The 19,165-nt window shown below is 45.6% G+C and overlaps 1 protein-coding gene across 1 annotated transcript in view; it reads left to right on the top strand.

The window, feature by feature from the left end:
• Positions 1–19,165, top strand: part of LOC132569573 (zinc finger protein 366-like) — a 41,862-nt gene that overhangs the window by 7,334 nt on the left and 15,363 nt on the right. The window contains exon 2 of the mRNA XM_060235787.1: positions 18,131–18,200. Within this exon, the coding sequence (XP_060091770.1) occupies positions 18,199–18,200 (2 nt within the window). The 5' untranslated portion in view covers positions 18,131–18,198. The remainder of the gene's footprint in view (positions 1–18,130; positions 18,201–19,165) is intronic.

Here is a 19,165-nt window from a genome sequence, read left to right as displayed (position 1 = left end):
GCCCAGGAAGGATTAAATGGCTGCCAGCCATTTAATCCATCAGTTTTGCTTCCCCTGCTTTGAAGAGGGGATTCAAACCAAGGGGTTTAATGGCTTAAGGCCATTTAACATGTAGGTTTCACTTCCCCCTGCTTCAAAGGGGATAGCAAAACTGAAGGGTTTAGTTTGCTGGTCGGCTGTTAGGTTTAAATGGCTGCCCCCAAACAACTGAACTGGCCACAAGTCTGGTAAATGTTCGGGGAAGGCATCTTCCCTGAATATCAGTTCGTGAACTTTGAACCAGTCCAAGTTCAGGCCAAATTTTGGTTTGTGTCCATCCCTAGTTCTCAGTTTGGAAATTGCTGAACATTTTATTCTCTAGCCCTGGTCAGTACTTGATTATTTTTTCCCATTAAAAAATAAATATCAATCAGCCTTCCCATGTTGGAGGATGGGTGGAAGACTCTGCCCTTCTCTGCTTCCTGCATTCAACTCTTTAAGGTCACAGGCATGAGGAGCTGCCTGCTTGTTTCCAGTGTCAATGCTATGAATTATGAAAATAGGGGGTGGGGGAAAGAAGATCAAAATAAGCTGTCTCTGGGGCAGCACAACACATTGCTGTTTTGTTTTCATAGCTGTCATGGCACAGTTAGAAGCTTATGACCCTCTGACTGTGAATAGGTGATAATATTCAGAAACTTGGGTTGGCATGAAGACCAGTCATTGTTTGCAATATTTGCATTCAGGAGCACTGGCACTGCTGGTTGCAGGCATCTAGTGGACAGTGCTCTGGACATCGTGTCTTTTACAGTGCAATCATAAGCAGAGTTATATCCTTCCAAGTCCACTGCAGTCAATGAGTATAATTCTGTTTAGGATTACACTGTCAATATGATAAAGAATGTGTACACAAAACACTCATCTAAATGTATGTGCAACCTAGCAGGACCCTAGCTAAAAAGATGGCTCTTCTAAATTAACTTTAGCAATTGGAGAGATGGGGGTGGTTCGGCTCAATAAATGACAGCACCCTTGTAGCCTGGCAAACAAATATGAAATTGCTTTTTAAAGAAAAAACATTCCAGGTGTTATAGTTTTCAAAGTAACAAACATTAATCATGAACAAGATAACCCTTCAGTTATCTCAAACAAGTGCAGGGCTGCTTCTATGTGCTATTCAACAGTTCCTGCTACTGCTCTTTATGCTTTATTTTTCTGGCTTGGGTCTGCAAAGAATTTAGCAGTTCTTCCACATTCCTTTTCCACCAACAGAAAATCTGGTTGAATCTATCCTATAAGTTTTTTGTACAACTTCTTTTGTTAAAGGATATTGTTCCAACTTGATGAGAGTCCCTCCATGAAAAGATGCGCTAAAGTTATAATAGCCACTATACTTGAGTCAGGTTCATTTAAGGTTTTCATATGCAGTGAAAGAATAGGTAGAAAACACAAAAGAAGCTAAGTCAAGGCATTAGAATCAGTTCACTATAGGTTTGATTCCACCCAGAGTGATTTGTCCATTGTGGTTGTGTTACTGGTGCAATTATCACTCGGTTTGCACTTACCACAGAGATTCCACAGCACAAAGTAATCTTACAAACCCTTTGCCAAAGGATAAATGGGCACAGATCTGATATCAGGAATCACAAGACTGAGAAACCTGTAGGAGAACATTTTAACCTCCCAGAATATTCAATGGGTGACCTCAAAGTAGCTGTTTAATTGCAAATAAACTTCAGGAACAGAATGGAAAGGGAAATTGCTGAATTACAAGTTATTACAACACTCAGAACAAACACACAGACTCCAGGCTTAACAGGGATATTGGTTTCTTATCTCCTTACATATGTTAAACTCAATCTCACCAAGAAGGGCTATAATATTCTCTGTATTTTTATGCATTTCTTTTTTTAAATAATATATTGGAACAGTGTTTGTATTGCAATACAATATATGGGAATAGATTTTTCTGACATAACACCTCTAAAGAACAATATATTGGTATAGTATTTAGAACTATATATAGTGATTGTAATGTAATGCAATGAAAACTGAAATATAGTCCCCTACATGACACTGCACCCCACCTCAACAAATGACAAAAATGCTGTTTGTTACCTTCGTGCTTGGGAAGAGATAGATGGAGCGTTTCAGTTAACTTCCCACAATTAGAAAGAGGTTTCAGTTAACTTCCCACAATTAGAAAGCATTCTCTTACACATTAATCTCCTATTTTGACATATTTATTGCTTCAATGTTGTGCTTTCTTAATTAAATCCATACAACTGCTTACCCTATAAACTCAACTTGTTATTCCCATTTTGTCTCCCCATATCTTAAAAATATCTTCATCACATTACATGCTAATTTGCTGTTCAGACTCTGTCTATAAGTTTGACCAGTTATCTTCCATTTCATTGTATCTGAAGAAGTGTGTGTGCACACGAAAACTCATACCTTGAATAAAACTTTGTTGATCTTAAAGGTGCCAATGAACTCTAACTTTTAAAAACACTTGTTACACATGGGTTAACCCCAGGGCTTTTTTATTGAGCAGGAACGCAGTTCCGACTGGCTTGGCATCAGGGGGTGTGGTCTAATATGCAAATAAGCTTCTGCTGGGCTTTTCCTACAAAAATGCCCTATGCTAAACATTGGTGATGTCAGGGGGTGTGCCTAATATGAAAATGAGTTCCTGCTGGGCTTTTTCTACAAAAAGGACACTGGTTAACCCCTTTCATGCGACATGCAAATTGCATTCCCTCCCCCTGCTGTTATGATGCCATCGTCATGATCCATTTTTGTCTGGTTTTTAAAAAGTAGAGTTTTAGCAGGAAAAAATGAGCTGTTCATGATTTGTGCAGAAATAGAGGATGACATCATGTAGAAACAAAAGCAAGTGTGCAACTAGAATTGCTGAAAGAGACCACCACCACCATATGGAGTCAGTTCCAGGTCTGATGTGGAAGCTGCACTCCAAGAGGCTTTTATTTCTATATTCACCACAAAACCAAAAAATACTGAGGACAGATAAGTCTATGTGATATATGATGGCCAGGAACAAAGGATGAGAGCAGAGCTTCTATCCCTTCATCAGTTCAACTAGTCATGCATTTGTAAGAGGAGCTGCCCACACTGGAATTCCTGCTTTTAGCACAGCTATTTAAAATGCAGGAAGCCTGTCTTCCTTTGCTTGTGCTATCCTAGTTTGCCAGCATGGTCAGCATTTAGCACCTACTACGTATTTAGCACCTACTACATATATTTATAAATGGAACGCCACATACAGAAGCAGAGAGTGGAACTCCTTTTCCCTAGAAATGATAAACGGTGACATATTTTAAAAGAGTTAAACTCACAGGCATTATAAATAGCTGGCACTAAATTTGCTTGTGCCAGCTCTCTTCCCCAGTGATGGAGGTGGGTGATAACATGCTGTTGCCCTTTGGTATTCTCACTCCTGTAATATTGCTTGTGCTTTTTATAGCTTTCTTTGAATGGAATCATTTTATTTATCTATTTGCAGAACTCGACAACCAAGCATGAAAAGTTTTAAGCTAATTGCTGCAGCAGACTTGTACTTCTATTACTGTGTTTAACAATTCACCCCAACACATCCTAATCAATTATATGTATGCTACTTGTCCTTCTGACCTATTGGTCTGCAGCATATCTTTAGAAACTATTTCTCTTTGGCAGTCAATAGATTTGCTCTACCTATTACATTTTTAATGTGTCGAGGTAATACTCGGGTCACAACATCAAGAATGAATATTCTTTCCTTATGCTTATCCTTGTCTGGAAAACCTATTTTTCACAAGACTGGCACTTCCCTCCAAGAGAAATAGGAGCTTATAATTTAAGTATCTTCGACGATCTTCACACCTCCTACACATTCCCAAGGACTATATTATTAATAGCTAGAAGCACATTCAATTACATTAGCATACTAGTGGTTGCAAAGTCAAAGTAGATGTGGAGTCCTAATTTCATTTCATTGTATTGATGCTGGCTCAAAGATGGTGTTACCCAACAAGGTGAAAGCAATGGGAACTAGCTTGGTTACTTTGTATTCAGATGGAATTGCAACCTGATAACACATTGGTATCTATTCTGCATTTGCTTTTTCTGATCTACAATGGAGACTGTATGCAAAACCTTATTTCATAGGGGTACAGAAGTTCCCATTTAAGTATCTGTTAATATCCATTGGAAGACCAATGACAAAGTCGCTGAAATGGAATGTCATCAGGGTAAGCCAGAAAATTTTCCCATTTCTCTTTGTCATGGCTTTAAGTTTATTTTGACCTGAATAGGTATATTTTTGTGTCGTTTCCAGGACTGTGTTCAGTGACATTACATCATAAAGCGCTGACATGTTGCCAGAGAAATCTGGCAATGGTGATCTGTGCTGGAAAATTCCTGTGTACTAGGCCTGACTCTAAGAAAACCGGATTCAAACTATTCTGCAGTGATCTATAAATTAGGACTTCAGCATGATGTGATAACTTTGAGAATAAAGAAATAGACTGTAAACTATATATGCTGCCTATCCAGAGAAGCTGCTCGAAGCATCTTACAAAATATGATAAAATAATAAAACCATGAAAATTATTAGAATAATTAAAAATTAACAATTAAGAACACAGATTTTGTCAGCAATTTTGGAAACATGGTGGAATGATTAAATTTAATGTGATCATTATTAGGGGTGTGCAAAAAAAAATTCGGAATTAATCGGATTCGGAAATGTATGAGGCCAAAATATTCAGAATACCATATATTTCTGAATACCAGTACTCGGAATAGCCATATATACGGTAGATGTATGGCTATTTCCGAATATAAGGCCCCATTATACCCTATGGCCATTGAAATCAATGGCAACATAGGGTATATTGGAAGCCGCCTGGAGGAGAGGGGGTTTGAGGAAGAGCCCTCAAATTGGCAGAGGACCTACAGGGGACTCTCCCCTACAAACCCCCCAAGTCCCAAAAAGATTGGGCCAGGGGGTCCCATTCCAGGGGCACCCAAAGAGGCTGCCCCTATTCCACCATTATACCCTATGGCCATTGAAATCAATGGCAACATAGGGCATAATTAGAGGCTACTGGGGGCAGGGGGTTTGAGGGAGAGCCTCCAAATCTGCAAGGAACCCACAGGGGACTCTCCCCTACAAAACCCCCAAGTCCCAAAAAGATTGGGCCAGGGGGTCTCTGTCTTTGGGCTCCCCAAAAGGCCCATTGCCACCAATGCTGGGGAAAGCCCAATTAGCCACTTCCTCCACTATAATTGCTGTGGTGAAAGTGGCTCTGACCAGAGGGCGGTTTGAGGGAGAAGCTCCAAAACTGCAGGGCAGCTTCAGGGGACTCTCCCACATGCAACCCCACTGGCCCAAAAAGACTGCACCCATCTTTGGGCACCCCAAAAGGAACACTGTTCCGAATGGTGAGAAAAAACCAATTAGAGCCACTTCCCCCACTGTAATTGGCATGGGGAAAGTGGCTCTGGGGAGCAGAGGGTTTTGAGGAGAGCCCCCCCAAACTGTCCCACACAAAACCCACAAGGTCAAAAAAAATTGGACCAGGGGGTCCAATTCCTGGGTCACCCAAAGCCAAACCTAACTTCACACCAGCGAATCTCTATAGGACCCAAATACACTACATCCATCTATCTACTCTATGAACCCTGCTGGCCTGGAACCAATATAAACCTAGTTGCCAACACCACTGCCACACAAAACACAATCTGCTCAAGGCTGCAGCAAACCCAGATGCCAGCTCTCCAGCCCTGCCCCAAACAACACGGGGAGAGCTGGCCAAGCACAACAAGCATGCTGGTTCTGGGTCTCTCACCCAGATGCCAGCTTCCCTGCCACAGAACATGCAATCTACAGATGCCAGCTCTCCAGCCCTGCCCCAAACATCGTGGGGAGAGCTGGCCAAGCACAACAAGCATGCTGGTTCTGGGTCTCTCACCCAGATGCCAGCTTCCCTGCCACAGAACACGCAGTCTACAGATGCCAGCTCTCCAGCCCTGCCCCAAACAGCACAACTTTCAAACAAGAGAAGTGGTGGACCACACCTAGCTCCACATCTTTCTGTATCTGACACAAAGCAAGAAGCATTTAGATTTACCTTGAGTGATGGATGGTTGGCTGGTCCAGGCTCTTTTGCGTTAACCAGGGTGCACCACGAGGAGGCGAGCCAGAATTGCACCCCAAATGAGGAAGATCACTGGGAGGGCCTCAGATTATGTGAAAGGAAGGGAACCATTCCTTCTCTCTCAGCTCAGCAACACACCAACATCACTGTCCCATTAGAGGGACCTCAGCATCGGTATGGCTGCTGGCTGCCTGTCATCATCACTGGCACCTCCTTCTTTCTTCCTCCTGCCCCTGAAAAAAAAAACTGGATTATCCTGGCTGGGCCTGTGGGTGCTGTCAGTTACAGTTGGGGGCTGCAATGGCCTTTTCGGTATTATTAGGCATGTGTGGATGGGGACTGGGGAAATTTGGATTACTTTGCAGATTTTAAACCAGCATTCACTTTTGGTTTGGGGATGGATGAGGGGTGGGGGGGGTGCACTGCCAATCAATTTGTGAGTGAGTTTTTGGGCTGTCTTTGGACTCTAGTCTATGTTTAGTGGGAGAGCGTTTTACAACCACCTTCCAAGTGCGGGCCAAGAGAGGATGCAGGCACAAGTAGGTGCTCACTTCATTCACTCTCAAAGTCTATGTTTGGGGAGCTGAACAGAGGCAAGTTGACCTTCAGGAAGACCAACTGCTCAACTGTCCAGGGTTGCAGGCAATTGCAATGTGGGCAGACAATGTCACCCATATGCGAAAAGATGCACTCGCTCTGCATGCTCGTCGATGGGCGTGAGAGGAATGCTTTGGCCACGGAGGAGAGGGCCGGCCAGACCCCCTCCTTCGCGACACAGTAGTCCAAAGGAGATGTTTCCTGTGACTTGTTGAGCTCTGAAAGATAGTCCCTCACCATCTCAGCACCTGTCTCTGCTCTCAGGGGCCTACCGCTCCCAGTGGGGCCAACGAGCTGCCCGATGAGTGTCATCTCGGCACTCTTCTTGGCGTGAGTCTGGTGGGAAACACTGCCTAGCCATGGAGGCTGGGGATGAACAGCAGTGGAAGTGGCAGATGAACTGCTTCCACCCCCCTCCTCCTCAGCTACCAGCACTGGGCCCGCCCTGACTCTGCAACTCTTGACCTTCTGGGAGAGCTAGTCTCACCAGTGATCAAGCTCGTTGGCCCGCTCGGCGATCACGCCCTTAAGGCACGGGTCTAACATGGTCGCCATCATGTAGACCTTATCCTGTGTGAAAGTCTGAAAGCGGGTCTCAAGCCCTTCCTGCGGCCTAACAACCAGGGCATGCACCACTGGAAGAACGTCAGCACGGCCTTGAGCTGGCACTAGAAATGAGGCCAGGTCTTCACGGGCCATGTGGACCATGGGGATGACCAGTGCGATGCTCGCCGTGTCAGATGAGAGCATTTCTGTGTGGGTCTTGAAGGGCCCAAGAACCTCCATGGTCTGAGAAATGACCACCCAACCCTCTTGGGTGAGATGGTTCTCATCCTAAAAGACCCGCGTCTCAGAGACAAAGGCATCCAGGGCTGCTCTCTGCTCCACCATGCGCTGCAGCATGGCACAGGTGGAGTTCCAGAGTGTGCTGACGTCACCGATCAGGTGATGCCCTGGCATGCCTGTCAGTGTCTGTTTCCCATGCAGCAGATATGAGTCCATATTGCTGCGTGAGAAGTGACCCATGATGTGCTGACACTTCTGGAGCAGAAGTCAGTACTCATGGGTTGGGGCTAGATACCGACGATTCTGGCTTTTCATCTGGCCCAATGCATCCTTAACCATGAGGTGGAGAAGGTGGGCCACGCAAGGAAGGCGTTTTAGGCCCTGATGCTGGACAGCTACCTTGATGTTGGAGCCACCGCCAGTCACCACAAAGCCCGTAGCGACATCCCCATTGCCTACCCAGTCCTCTAACTGCCTTGAGAGAATAGCTCCGAGAATGTCTGCCGTGTGCGGCTCGTCGACTGCTTCGGCATACAGCAAGGCCCTGTGATAGCCAGCCTGGTGGCCCTGACTCTGCCTGCCGCTACTGCCACCCCCACCCTGCAGCTCACTGGGTTGCTACCAATGTGCAGTCAGGGAGAGATACCCCTCTAACGCATGTTGGGAACTCCAGATATCTGAGGTGAAATAAACAGTCCCCCCGGCAGCACGGGGCAAATGCTCCTTCACCACAGATCTGGTCACCCTGAAAACAGATGGCATAATGGTCCTGCTAATTAGGGCATCAGGTACTCGAGCAACCCTAGCACCCCAGGATTCTCGACCACTGAAAATGGAAGCCCATGGGCGACCGACCTGGCAAGGTTCCAGGCGATCACCTTCCTTTCGTACCTGATTCCCTCTCTTTGCACACAGGTGCCACCCCCACCAAACATCTTAAGAAGATATGGCTGGCATTCCTGCCTTGTCAGGGAACTCTCCTGGAGAGCTCTGGAGGTAGTTGCGATGGGACAGACCTCCTGGCTGGGTGGTGCTGGCCACTTGGGCACCCCAGCACCAGCCTGCTTCTCCCTCTTGAGAAGCACTGCCTGGTGGTGCTTCCGCAGGTAGTTCCACATTCCTCCCAGAGTCAGGTGGGCAGGGTCCTGCCCACAACTGACCTGGACACTGCACAGCTGGCACTGTGCGTAGCGTGGATCCTCCGTAAGTCAGAAATGCTTCTAGACTTCGGGGGTGTACAGATGCCCAAGCTGACCAGCAGCTTGGGTGTCCGGAGCTACCTCCTGTGAGGTGCTCGGGGCAGACACACCATGTCTTGGGGTGGCAGGAGGGAAGTGAGTGGTGTAAGGAAATGCCCCTAATTTCCAGAACATTGTAGTCACCCATCTGGTTGCCAGAGTGCCTGGAGACAGAGCTCTCACACATCTGCCAGAAGGATGTGGGTTTGCCTACCAGACGGGAAAGGACTTATGAGTACTAACAGCCACAATGCTAAAACAGCACTCCATGTCTCTGGAAGAGCGCCAGCAAGGAGAACTGATGGCTTCCAGTCGCTTCGGGCAAATGCCATCTCTGTCTTGGAGCGGAAAAAAGTGCGCCATTAGGAGCTATCCAGGCCATGTGGTTTTCAGCCTTGACCATAGAATCCACTTTGGGAGGCTAATACCAGTTATCTTCCAGCAGAGCCAAAACTCCATTTCAGCACAACGGGAAGCACACGTACACAACAGATGTTACCCACCCATGGAGCCATCAAGCATATCCAGGCGTGGACCCTGACAGACCGCCTAAGCCTTTGTCCAATGGAACTCAAGACAAAGACTGGTGGCAAGAAGGACACTAAAGAAGAGGAAGACCATCTTCAGCCAGAGCCAAGTTCCTTTGCGCAAACCGGCTGTTACCTAGGTAGTAATTTGGCCATCTATTGTCACCTTTTTAGATTAGTATAATAATCTTAAGCACCCCTCCACCCAGTAATTTCTCCCATTCTTCTCCCCAACTGTCAGTCTGGAGCCTCCCCCTTGGCCCATGGTTACCTGTACAGCCAATCAGGTAACCCCGGCCCAAGCTTGTTCATTGGACAGTTATGGGTACCCAATTAGGTGCCACCAATCAACTTGCTATTGGCTACTTCAGAAGTCCAGCCCTTATGGTCACTGCAGAGCCTCCCCTTTCTCCTCCCCTGTACCTCCCATCCCCTGAGGGTCTAAGGTAGTCTATTTAACCTCTGACCCAACTCCACTCGTGTACATCTAGCAGTACCCCATTTCCGCTGTTTAGAGCCATCCCCAATTCCTGATCAGTTTTGGGTCCATTTCCCCCGTCCTCTATCGTCGCCATTGGAGCCTTCTTGAAGACTATGATCGGTAATTATCACCCTGTTTGTCTACCCATGTGTGGTCTCTCTCTATATTTTTCTTAGGACTGTTTGTATAATTTTATGAGTATTTTATCTTGTATGTAAGCCTATATTTTCTGGAATAAATTTTAATTGTTTTACTTCATTAGAGTCCCTAATATTTTTAAGCATTAATTTCTGAACGTGGAATCCTGTATACACAGGTAAAAGATCCTGATTAAGCCAGGTGTCCACCTGACAATTCCCCAACTTTGTTTTGAGGGCATTTTGTCTTACAGCGGGGGGAAGTGGGTGGAGATGGAGATGAAGTGGGCAGAGATGGAGGCACCTCATATGTCTCCATTTCTTTCCCCTCCACCCCATGCGGTCTCCCCTCCTGGTCATCCCCTGAAGGACTGCTGGTGCCCGAAGGAACCGAAGAAAGGGGCTGGTCCTCCTCAACTAGCTTCTCCTCCAACTCCTGCATGACACTCTGCACCCTCCTTGGGGTGATCATTTTGGACAGAAAACTGTCCCCAAAGCTCATCTCCAAGGAGGGCTGCTCTTGCTGCCCCTCCTCCAGCTGCTGAGGCTGAGCAACATCAGCTGGAGGAGAGACTTCCCGAGCAGCAGACCCCTGCTCAGTGCCAGCACCTAATGGCACCTCTGCTGGGGACGTTCCAACAGCAGCCTCGATGAAGAACCCAAGGTGGGCCTTCTTCTTCATCACACTCCGGCCAAACCGAAAGCACCCTCAGACTCCAAAAATAACTCTATAAAAACATGAAAGTTACCCACCCCACACAGCCCACACACCAACCTCCACACCAACCAGAGGTAATTAAAAAAACCCCAAAATGTGACAGAAAAAACTTAACTTTTAACCCACCCACCTCCAAAAGCAGAACCAGGAAAGGGACAACAGGACAGGATGTAAAACCAACAACAACAGATCCAAACAGATCACTGAGAAAAGGCCAAGAAACTCAACTGTTAAAAAAGTGACCTTTTCAACAATAAAAAACCTCAGGCCAAATCAGCCAACAACTCCCACTCCCCACAAAACCAGAACCAGGAAAAGGGACAACAGGGCACAATGCAAAACCAAAAGCAACAGATCCAAATCACTGAGAAAAGGCCAACAAACTCAACTGTTAAAAAGTGACCTTTTTAACAATGAAAATTAGGCCAAACAGCCCCCTCCCCAAGAACCAGAGCCAGAAGAGAAAAGGAACAACAGCAGCACAACACAGCAGCAACCACTCAAACACAGAATCCTTTTAAAACAGTAAAAAACTTGACTTTTAACAATACAGGAACTTTACCAACCCCTCCCCCCCAAAAAACCTTCACCCTCCCCCAAGAAATCCAAGCCACCCAAATCAGGAAAAGTAAAAAGACACTGCACTTTTAAAAGTCCTCTCACTAAAGTAAGCTATAGGCAAATTGGCAACCCTCCCATCCCAGGCTCCCACCCCCAGCAGAACCCCTTAACCCTAACCCCAAATAAGCTACCCAGTACCCACCCACCCAAATCTGGATAAGTAAGGGAACTCTGAGTCTTAAAAAGTCCTTTTACTAACTAATATAAAAACAAGAACCACAAGACTGTCTTACCTTAGATGTCTTCTCTTCACCAGGCAGATCAGGCAAGGCTGAGAGAGAGCAGCAGCAGCTGAGGCCAAGGGCCAGCACAGCACACCAACGCCAACACAGCAGCAATGGAATGGAATCCAGCCAGGCAGATTCCTTAAAAAGTTTCTCTGGCCCTACACAGAGCAGTTTCAAAAAATACAACTGCTCTGTGATTGGCCAGAGAACACTGTTTACTTGGATACCCAAGTAAACAAAAGAACAACAATGTTGCTGATGGCTGGGGGATTAGCCCAGCCATCAGCTACACAACAGCCCTGCAAAGCATGCATTTGCAATATATTTTGCAAATGCATGCTTTGGATTGGCTGCTGGGGCTCCTCTCCCCCTCCCTCCCTGATCCCAGGGAGGCCATGGGAGAGGCAAGAAAAGGGTTCCAAAGGCAGGAAAGGAGGCAAGCAGCTCCCCTGAGGCTGCAGAAGCTCCTTTCCCACCTTTTCTATGGAGTTTCATATATTTCTGAATATTGATTCGGAAGTATACGGAGAGCCATATACGGCTCCCTTATAATGGATTCCAATTGGATTCGGAAGTATACGGCACCATATACTTACGAATCAGGGGTTATTCGGAGGTTTCTTCGATTCGGCCGAACCGAATGCACACCCGTAATCCCTGAGTTTAAGTTCTACAGAAATTATCTTTGCCAGATCTCCATCAGTGGCCCTGCTTTGTGTGCCCTCATCTTTAAAACTGAGAAGGGCGGCTACCAGAGACAGGAGTTTTACTGTAGTGAATTTAGAGAATTCCCTCTCTGAACTTGACAACTTCTTTTTGAAATTTCAGGTGCCAGATAAAGACATGTTCTATTTCCATGAACTTTTGATGATGGGTTGTTATTTTTGTTGGATTCTGTGATCTCCATCTATGCTGCTGCTTTTATTGCTATTTGATTGATATATACTGTTAAAATGTTATTGCTGTTCATTTTTATTTTAACATTTTTATTATATCCTAAAATGCATTGTAATTTACCATAAGAACTCATCTTATGGAGTTCAGCTGTAGAGCATCTCACCAGTCTCACCAGTCCCTGGTCTCATCAGTTAAAAAACTGTTTTATTTTTGTTGCTAAGGAAACAGTATTTCTTCCAGCCAATCTTAGCTCAGATACAGAGACCAATCAGACAAGTTGCCTTGACTAATCAATCACACAGTCTTCTCTTGGAGGGAGGGAAAACTGCAGTCATATGACAGGTTGGCCATTTGGGGCCAAGTGTGCGCTGTGTGTATGTGCATGCTCTGTGCTGTACTTGCTGCTTCTTGCATCATGGGAGTGATGCCTTGCTTGTATTATGCTAGACTCTGGCTGGTCACATCCTGTATGGACTGCCTTCTTAACAGACCTGTCTGACTAATTTACTATTACGGCTAGCTAGCCTTTTCTCCCTCCTTTCCCTCAAGCAGAGGGTTAAAAGGGGAGAGGGTGTTTGGTCTCTGAGGGTGGAGGTTGGGGGTGGTATCTTTTTTGTTGTTTTGTGTTCTATAGGGTTCAATATTTGTTTTGCTTTGATTTTATGCCTTTCTTTTTGTGTTTCTTATTTTTCATTATTTTTCTTGGTTTATTGCCTTAGTTGGTTACCTGTTTTCAACCTTTTTGCAGATTAATTAGTGATTTGGAGGCAATTCTGCATTTTTCATGGCTTAGATTTAGACAGGTACAATCTATTTCCTCCACATGACAATTGGCAGGGTAGGTGGGCACCCCATTAGATAGACGTTCTGGAAAGACTACATTTACTTGCAGTTACTAACATGCCTGGCCCTAGAGTGTGTGTCGCCTCAGGCAGACTCACTGCCCGCCCCCCTCAGCACCTGGGAACCTAAGCACGTGCGCACACACCCCAGGCCACCCCACCACCCACCGCCCCCTCCCGTTCCCTTCCTTAGCTCCACAATACTGCGATGCGCTCTGCCGCCCCCCCCCCAGTGCACTCAAAGGAGTGCTGATATTCTTGGCCCTACCTGCTTTGACGTGGGCATCTCAGCATTCTCTCTCAAGAGAGCGCCCAATGAGACTTCACTCCCTTCTTTTCCAGAACTGGAAGTGAGGGGGAGTGAAGCCTCATCGGGGGCTCTCTTAAGAGAGAATGCTGAGATGCCCGCATCAAAGCGGGTAGAGCCGAGGATGATGGTACTCCTCTGAGTGTGTCCTTGGGCTGGGGTGTGTGTGGAAGGTTGCCCGTTGCCAGCCACTGGACAAACAGCAACTGCGGCAGCAGGGGGGAAATTAGGCATTTGTCTTGAGTACCAGGAGGAGGGGAGAGACCAATTTGGCGCCCCCCTCCCAGCACCCTAGGCAAATGCCTAATTTGCCTCGTGGGCGAACCAGCCCTGGTTACTAAATTACTCCCCTTGGGTAAAAAATAACCCATGTTTCAGGAAACCAGCAGCCATTTCTGCATTCTCTCTCACTCTGCAGATGCCTATTCAAGGGACTGTAAAACTGAACTCATTTGAAAGGTGGGCAACGTCTAGAAGAGAAGTTCCCTGATATTTTCATATCATTGGTGGAAAAATATTATCTCAGATAAATCTGCCATTTTTCATGCATTGAAAACAATGGGCAAACATACAGTTTTAATGAAAATGGAAATGAAACCTGATGAGTCTTCACAACACATCATTTCCCAGAATTCTTACAACCAATATGCCCTCACTTTCTTAAATTATGATATAGAATAAAAACAATATTTTTCCAGGATGCATCCCTACTAATCATGAGGAACAAATAGTCTCTTATCAATGTGAAGCAGCTCAATGTGTGAGCCTATCAAAGGTCAAAATGTAATTTTGAGATGGAAATTATGGGCATGCCGCTTCCCCAAGCAATGCTGCAATAATTGGTAATACCAATGATCCTTTCATTTACTAGATAAGTGTACATTCATATTAGAATAAAGGCTATGGCAGCATCCACTGTGGAGGATGCTGATCTTAACCATTTAAACAGAGGGCAGAAATAAATACAAAGTAGGACACTTATGCAAAATGTTATAACTTTATAGATACAGTGATGGGGTATAAACTGATTACTAGGAAAGGGATAATGGGGTGAATAGAATATACAATTCTGTAGTCCCACATACAAAAAGATATCTTAGGTCTGAAAAAGTGCAAAAGGCTATCAAAAAAAATCCTGTTTATATGTATGTATATAAAAGGACTGAGGTTTGTGCAATTTAACCTGCCCTGAGCCTGTTCTTTGGGAAGGGTGGGTTAAAAATCAAATCAAAACAAACAAACAAAATAAGCTGCAGGATGTTGTGAGGTAAAATTTGATTTTGTGAGCAAAAAGACCGACTAGCATTAAACTTGCGAGCAAGCCTACATTTGAGACACTAAGTACACACACAACTTTGAGGGAACACTGCTACCAACTTGAATCTATCTTGAGAGAGAGAGAGAAATGGCAGGTTTGGCTAATCTCTTTGAAAGTCATTTGGTCACAGCTCAAGTTCTCTAATATTGGTTTTCCACTAACATGCATACTGTGAGGCAATCACATTCTAAGTGGAACTGGAGTGAATGTCACACAGACATTTATGATAGAATCAGGTGGGTAGCTGTGCTGATCTGAGCAAAACAAAGTTTGAATCTTGCAGCACGTTTGAGACCAATGAAGTTTTATTCAAACATTTATGATCCAACCGGTTTTCAAGGAGCATTTATTCTCCATATTTAGAGCCATTTAGCACACATTTCAAAAAAGGAAAGGAACTTTATTACTTACTTCCAAATATTACATGCACTTAAAAAAAATCGAAACTCTTAAATATTTTTAGTAGCTTCTTGTCAGGTCCTGTGGGCAGGCCGGGGGAGGGGCAGGGCCAGAATTTCAGGCTCCCACTCTGGATGGGGTACAACTGACACCAGCTTCCTCTGTCAAGAGTTTTTTTGGGGGGGTGGGGGACCCTTGATGCCCCCTTTACTTTGGAGGCACAGGTCACTAATAGGGCCAGGACAGCATTTTTCCATCTTCACCAAGACTGGAAGCTGGTTCCTTAACTGTTCCACACTGATGTAGCCGCAGTCATCCATGCAACAGTGACCTCTAGACTGGATTACTGCAACTCGGTCTATGAAGGGCTGCCCTTGAACTTGCTCCAGAAACTTCAACTTATCTAGAATGCAGCTGTGTGAGTCCTTACGGGTACCACCTTGAGGGTGCATATACAACCTGTGCTCCATCTGCTGCACTGGCTCTAGATTGAATATTGAATCAAATTCAAGGTTTTAGTACTCACGTTCAAAGCCCTAAATAGTCTAAGACCATCATCTCTGCAGGATTGCCTCTCCCTATATACCCCTCAGAGAGCTTTATGCTCAACTGGTACCAACTTGTTGGTAGTCTCTGGTCCCAAAATGGTCTGGCTGTCCTCTACCAGGTTGAGGCTTTTTCAGACCTGGCCCTAGCCTGGTGGAACACTCTTCCTAGTGAGATCCAGGCCATGGGGGACTTCTCAGTTCCACAGGGCCTGTAAGACTGAGATGATCCACCAGCAGGGCCGGCACATGGGAGTAGGCAGGGTAGGTGCCTGACTAGGGTGCTACCCCACCTACTTGGGGTGCTTACTCCCCCTTGCAGAGTGCTCCTCCTAGCCTGACTTTAAGGCAGGAGGAGCACTGCACAGTGCACTATGATCTTCGGATACTTCCAAGGAAGCCTCTGAAGAACATAGCGCAGGGGGAAAGTGGCGCTGCAGCAGCACTCTTGTGCGCTGCCTGTCACTCTCTCGTCCCTGACTCGCCACCCTGCATGAGGATGTCACTTCCAGTGACATCATTGTGCCACGTGTGCTTTGCGCATGCACGCAATGAGCTCCACAAAAGGAGTTTGTGGGATGGGGTGCAGTGCAGGAGCCTGCCTTAAGCAGCAGAACACCTAGCACCGGGGCTGTCCACCAGGCATATGGTTGAGGACAGTGATGGCTAATAAGTTTAGTGCCTTCCAGGTTTCTTTCCCCCCACCTTTTTATTTCCATACCCCATGGTTAAGAACTTTCCCGTCAGTGGTATATGATGTAACACTAGCCACCCCAGTTGCTTGCGGGACAGATATGTGATGCCATCAAATGTGGTGAAATCTGAATATATTGTATGCATTTATTATTTTATTCATATTTATTGTATGTTTTTACTCTGTACTGATATGTTGTGCAGTGCCTTGAACCCAGTTTCAGGAAATGGGCATAATAGGAGTTAAATTTGTTATTGTTTTGGAGGCAGCAAAGGATACTGGAGACAAATATCTTGAAAAAAGCATTTACAAAAAAATACTTAGAACAAAATCCTCCATTCTCCCTGCTAACCACCCTCCTCCTTAGGCTTGCCAATCCCCAGGTCCCAGCGGGAGTTCTTCCACTTTTCCAGGCTCCTTCCCACCCCCTGTCAGCTGGCCGATGGGGGGAAGCCCCTCCCCCAGAGGACCATGTGCCTTTCCACCTCCAGAGGCTTCAGCCTCCGATTGAAAGGCTTCCTCTTGGGATGGTGTGTCTGTGTTATTTGGAAGAAGTTGGCAGCAACTCATGAGTAGAGAGGCCACACCCTCGCTTCAGAGTCGCCAGAAATGGCGGAGAGGGGGGGAGGGAAACATCTGCTGAGCGCTTCATTATTCCCTATGTGGAGATAGATTCTCATAGGGTATAATGGGGAATTGATCTGGAGGTTTCAGGGGTTCTGGGGGAGCTGTTTTTTGAGATAGAGGCACCAAATTTTCAGTCTTGTATCTAGTGCCTCTCCCCAAAGTACCCCCCAAGTTTCAAAACGATTGGACCGGGGGGTCCAATTCTATGAGCCCCAAAAGAAGGTGCCCCTATCCTTCATTATTTCCTATGGAAGGAAGACATTTTAAAAGGTGTGCTGCCCTTTTAAATGTGATGGGCAGAACTCCCTTGGAGTTCAATTATGCTTGTCACAGCCTTGTTCTTGGCTCCACCCCAATGTCTCCTGGCTCCACCCCCAAAGTCCCCAGATATTTCTTGAATTGGACTTGGCAACCCTACTCCTCCTTGGCACGTACATGCTCATGTGCCACCTGCAGGAACTCGCCCCAAGGCCAGAGCAACAATGGCAATGGAGGAGGTGACCCTGGTATTAGGACACAGGTTGGAACAGAGAGTGACTTGTCCAGAGCATCCAACAGCATGGCTGGAGCAGCCAAATGCAGGGTGGACCCAGAAAATGCCCTACAATCAAGCAAAAATCTGTGCATCCCCAGCTAAAAACTTGTGCACTAGCACATGCTAATGCACTTTAGCAGGAATACTGGTTGTGTCTCGCATTAATTTGATTATGTTGCTCTTTCCCAGTGCAGCAAGGGATGTGCACGAACATATTACACTAATGTAACATTTCAATTTTGTTTCTACTTCTTAAAAAAGGCAACAGAAGCCCCATCCACATCTTTTTAAAGGTCTATTTTAAAAACACACACTCACATGCACCAGACAGCACACTGTGTCCTGAGACTATTTTATCCTTCCTTCCAGTTTTGCACAATAAAATGGTAATAGAACTTTAACCCCAAATAAGAATATGTTATATGATTTTTTTAACCTTCCCCCAACGCAGTTTAAATAATTATTTTTTTTTATTCTGTCTATCCCCTTAGACACAAATGCCTTCTGGATCCCAGACAGATGCATTTAAAGCGGAATTTGGCACAAAGGAGATGAATTAATGTAAGTACAAATGCTGCACTATTGATTCTTATGCTAAATGCATATCTGTTCAGCCAGCATAGTACATTAGGCCAAAAAGCTAATGCATAAGCCAAGATTGATTTTAAAAGCTGGACAGAAAACAGCATACCCAGTTTCTGAAGGGCATATGCAGGGGACTTCACTTTAGGGGACTGGACATTTTGTTTCAGCATCAGCCCTTGGTCATTGCATTCTGGCTTACAGAACTCACAGGAGTCCATGTGGGCTCAACATAGCCATGCTGCCTTCTGGTATCATTTGGTTTCACATAGAAGTGGTCTGGGGCTGGGACACTTCCTCCCCTTTTCTGGGAGGAATTGCTGCCGCCTTTTCCTAAGAGACCAATGAGCCACAATTATACAACCTTGGCCCGAATTCCATCCTCTTGGCTGAATGACAGAATTGGAAGGTACACAGCCTGGAAAAAAAAGTCTAGAAAAACTATTTTTGCAGTTAGAGTAGATGGATGAAGAAGCATAATCCATGCATATATGCTAAGACATCCCACGAGGTGGCTGCATTTAGCAGGCTTGTAGGCAATGGGAGTGCTTGCGCATGATGTCTCCATTTAGAGATCCAGCACCATAAGAAGCCATTCTGACCAGTACCAACATACAAGGTCATAAGGCCTATCATATTGCTTGTGCTAACCAACAGGGTTTCCAGTAAAAAAGGATATGAGCGCAAAATCTCCAGGCTGGCCCCTCCCAAGTGTTATACCTGAGACTGCCCCTATCTCAAGAAGATTCTGCACCAGCTTTCCCTGGGCTAGCACCAGTGTTTGCCCAGTGCTAGCACTGATCAAAAGAACAATCTGCCAAATTCTCATTAGATTTTGAAAGCTAAGCAGGGTCAGCCTTGGTTACTATTTGGATGGAAGACCACCAAAGAAACCCAGAGTTTCTAAACAGATGCAGGCAATGGCAAATCACCTCTAAATGTCT

Source organism: Heteronotia binoei, chromosome 4 (genome assembly GCF_032191835.1).
Source record: "Heteronotia binoei isolate CCM8104 ecotype False Entrance Well chromosome 4, APGP_CSIRO_Hbin_v1, whole genome shotgun sequence".
Classification (NCBI taxonomy): domain Eukaryota; kingdom Metazoa; phylum Chordata; class Lepidosauria; order Squamata; family Gekkonidae; genus Heteronotia; species Heteronotia binoei.
The sequence above is the reverse complement of the archived record's forward strand: the minus strand, read 5'-3'. Positions and strand labels throughout refer to the sequence as shown.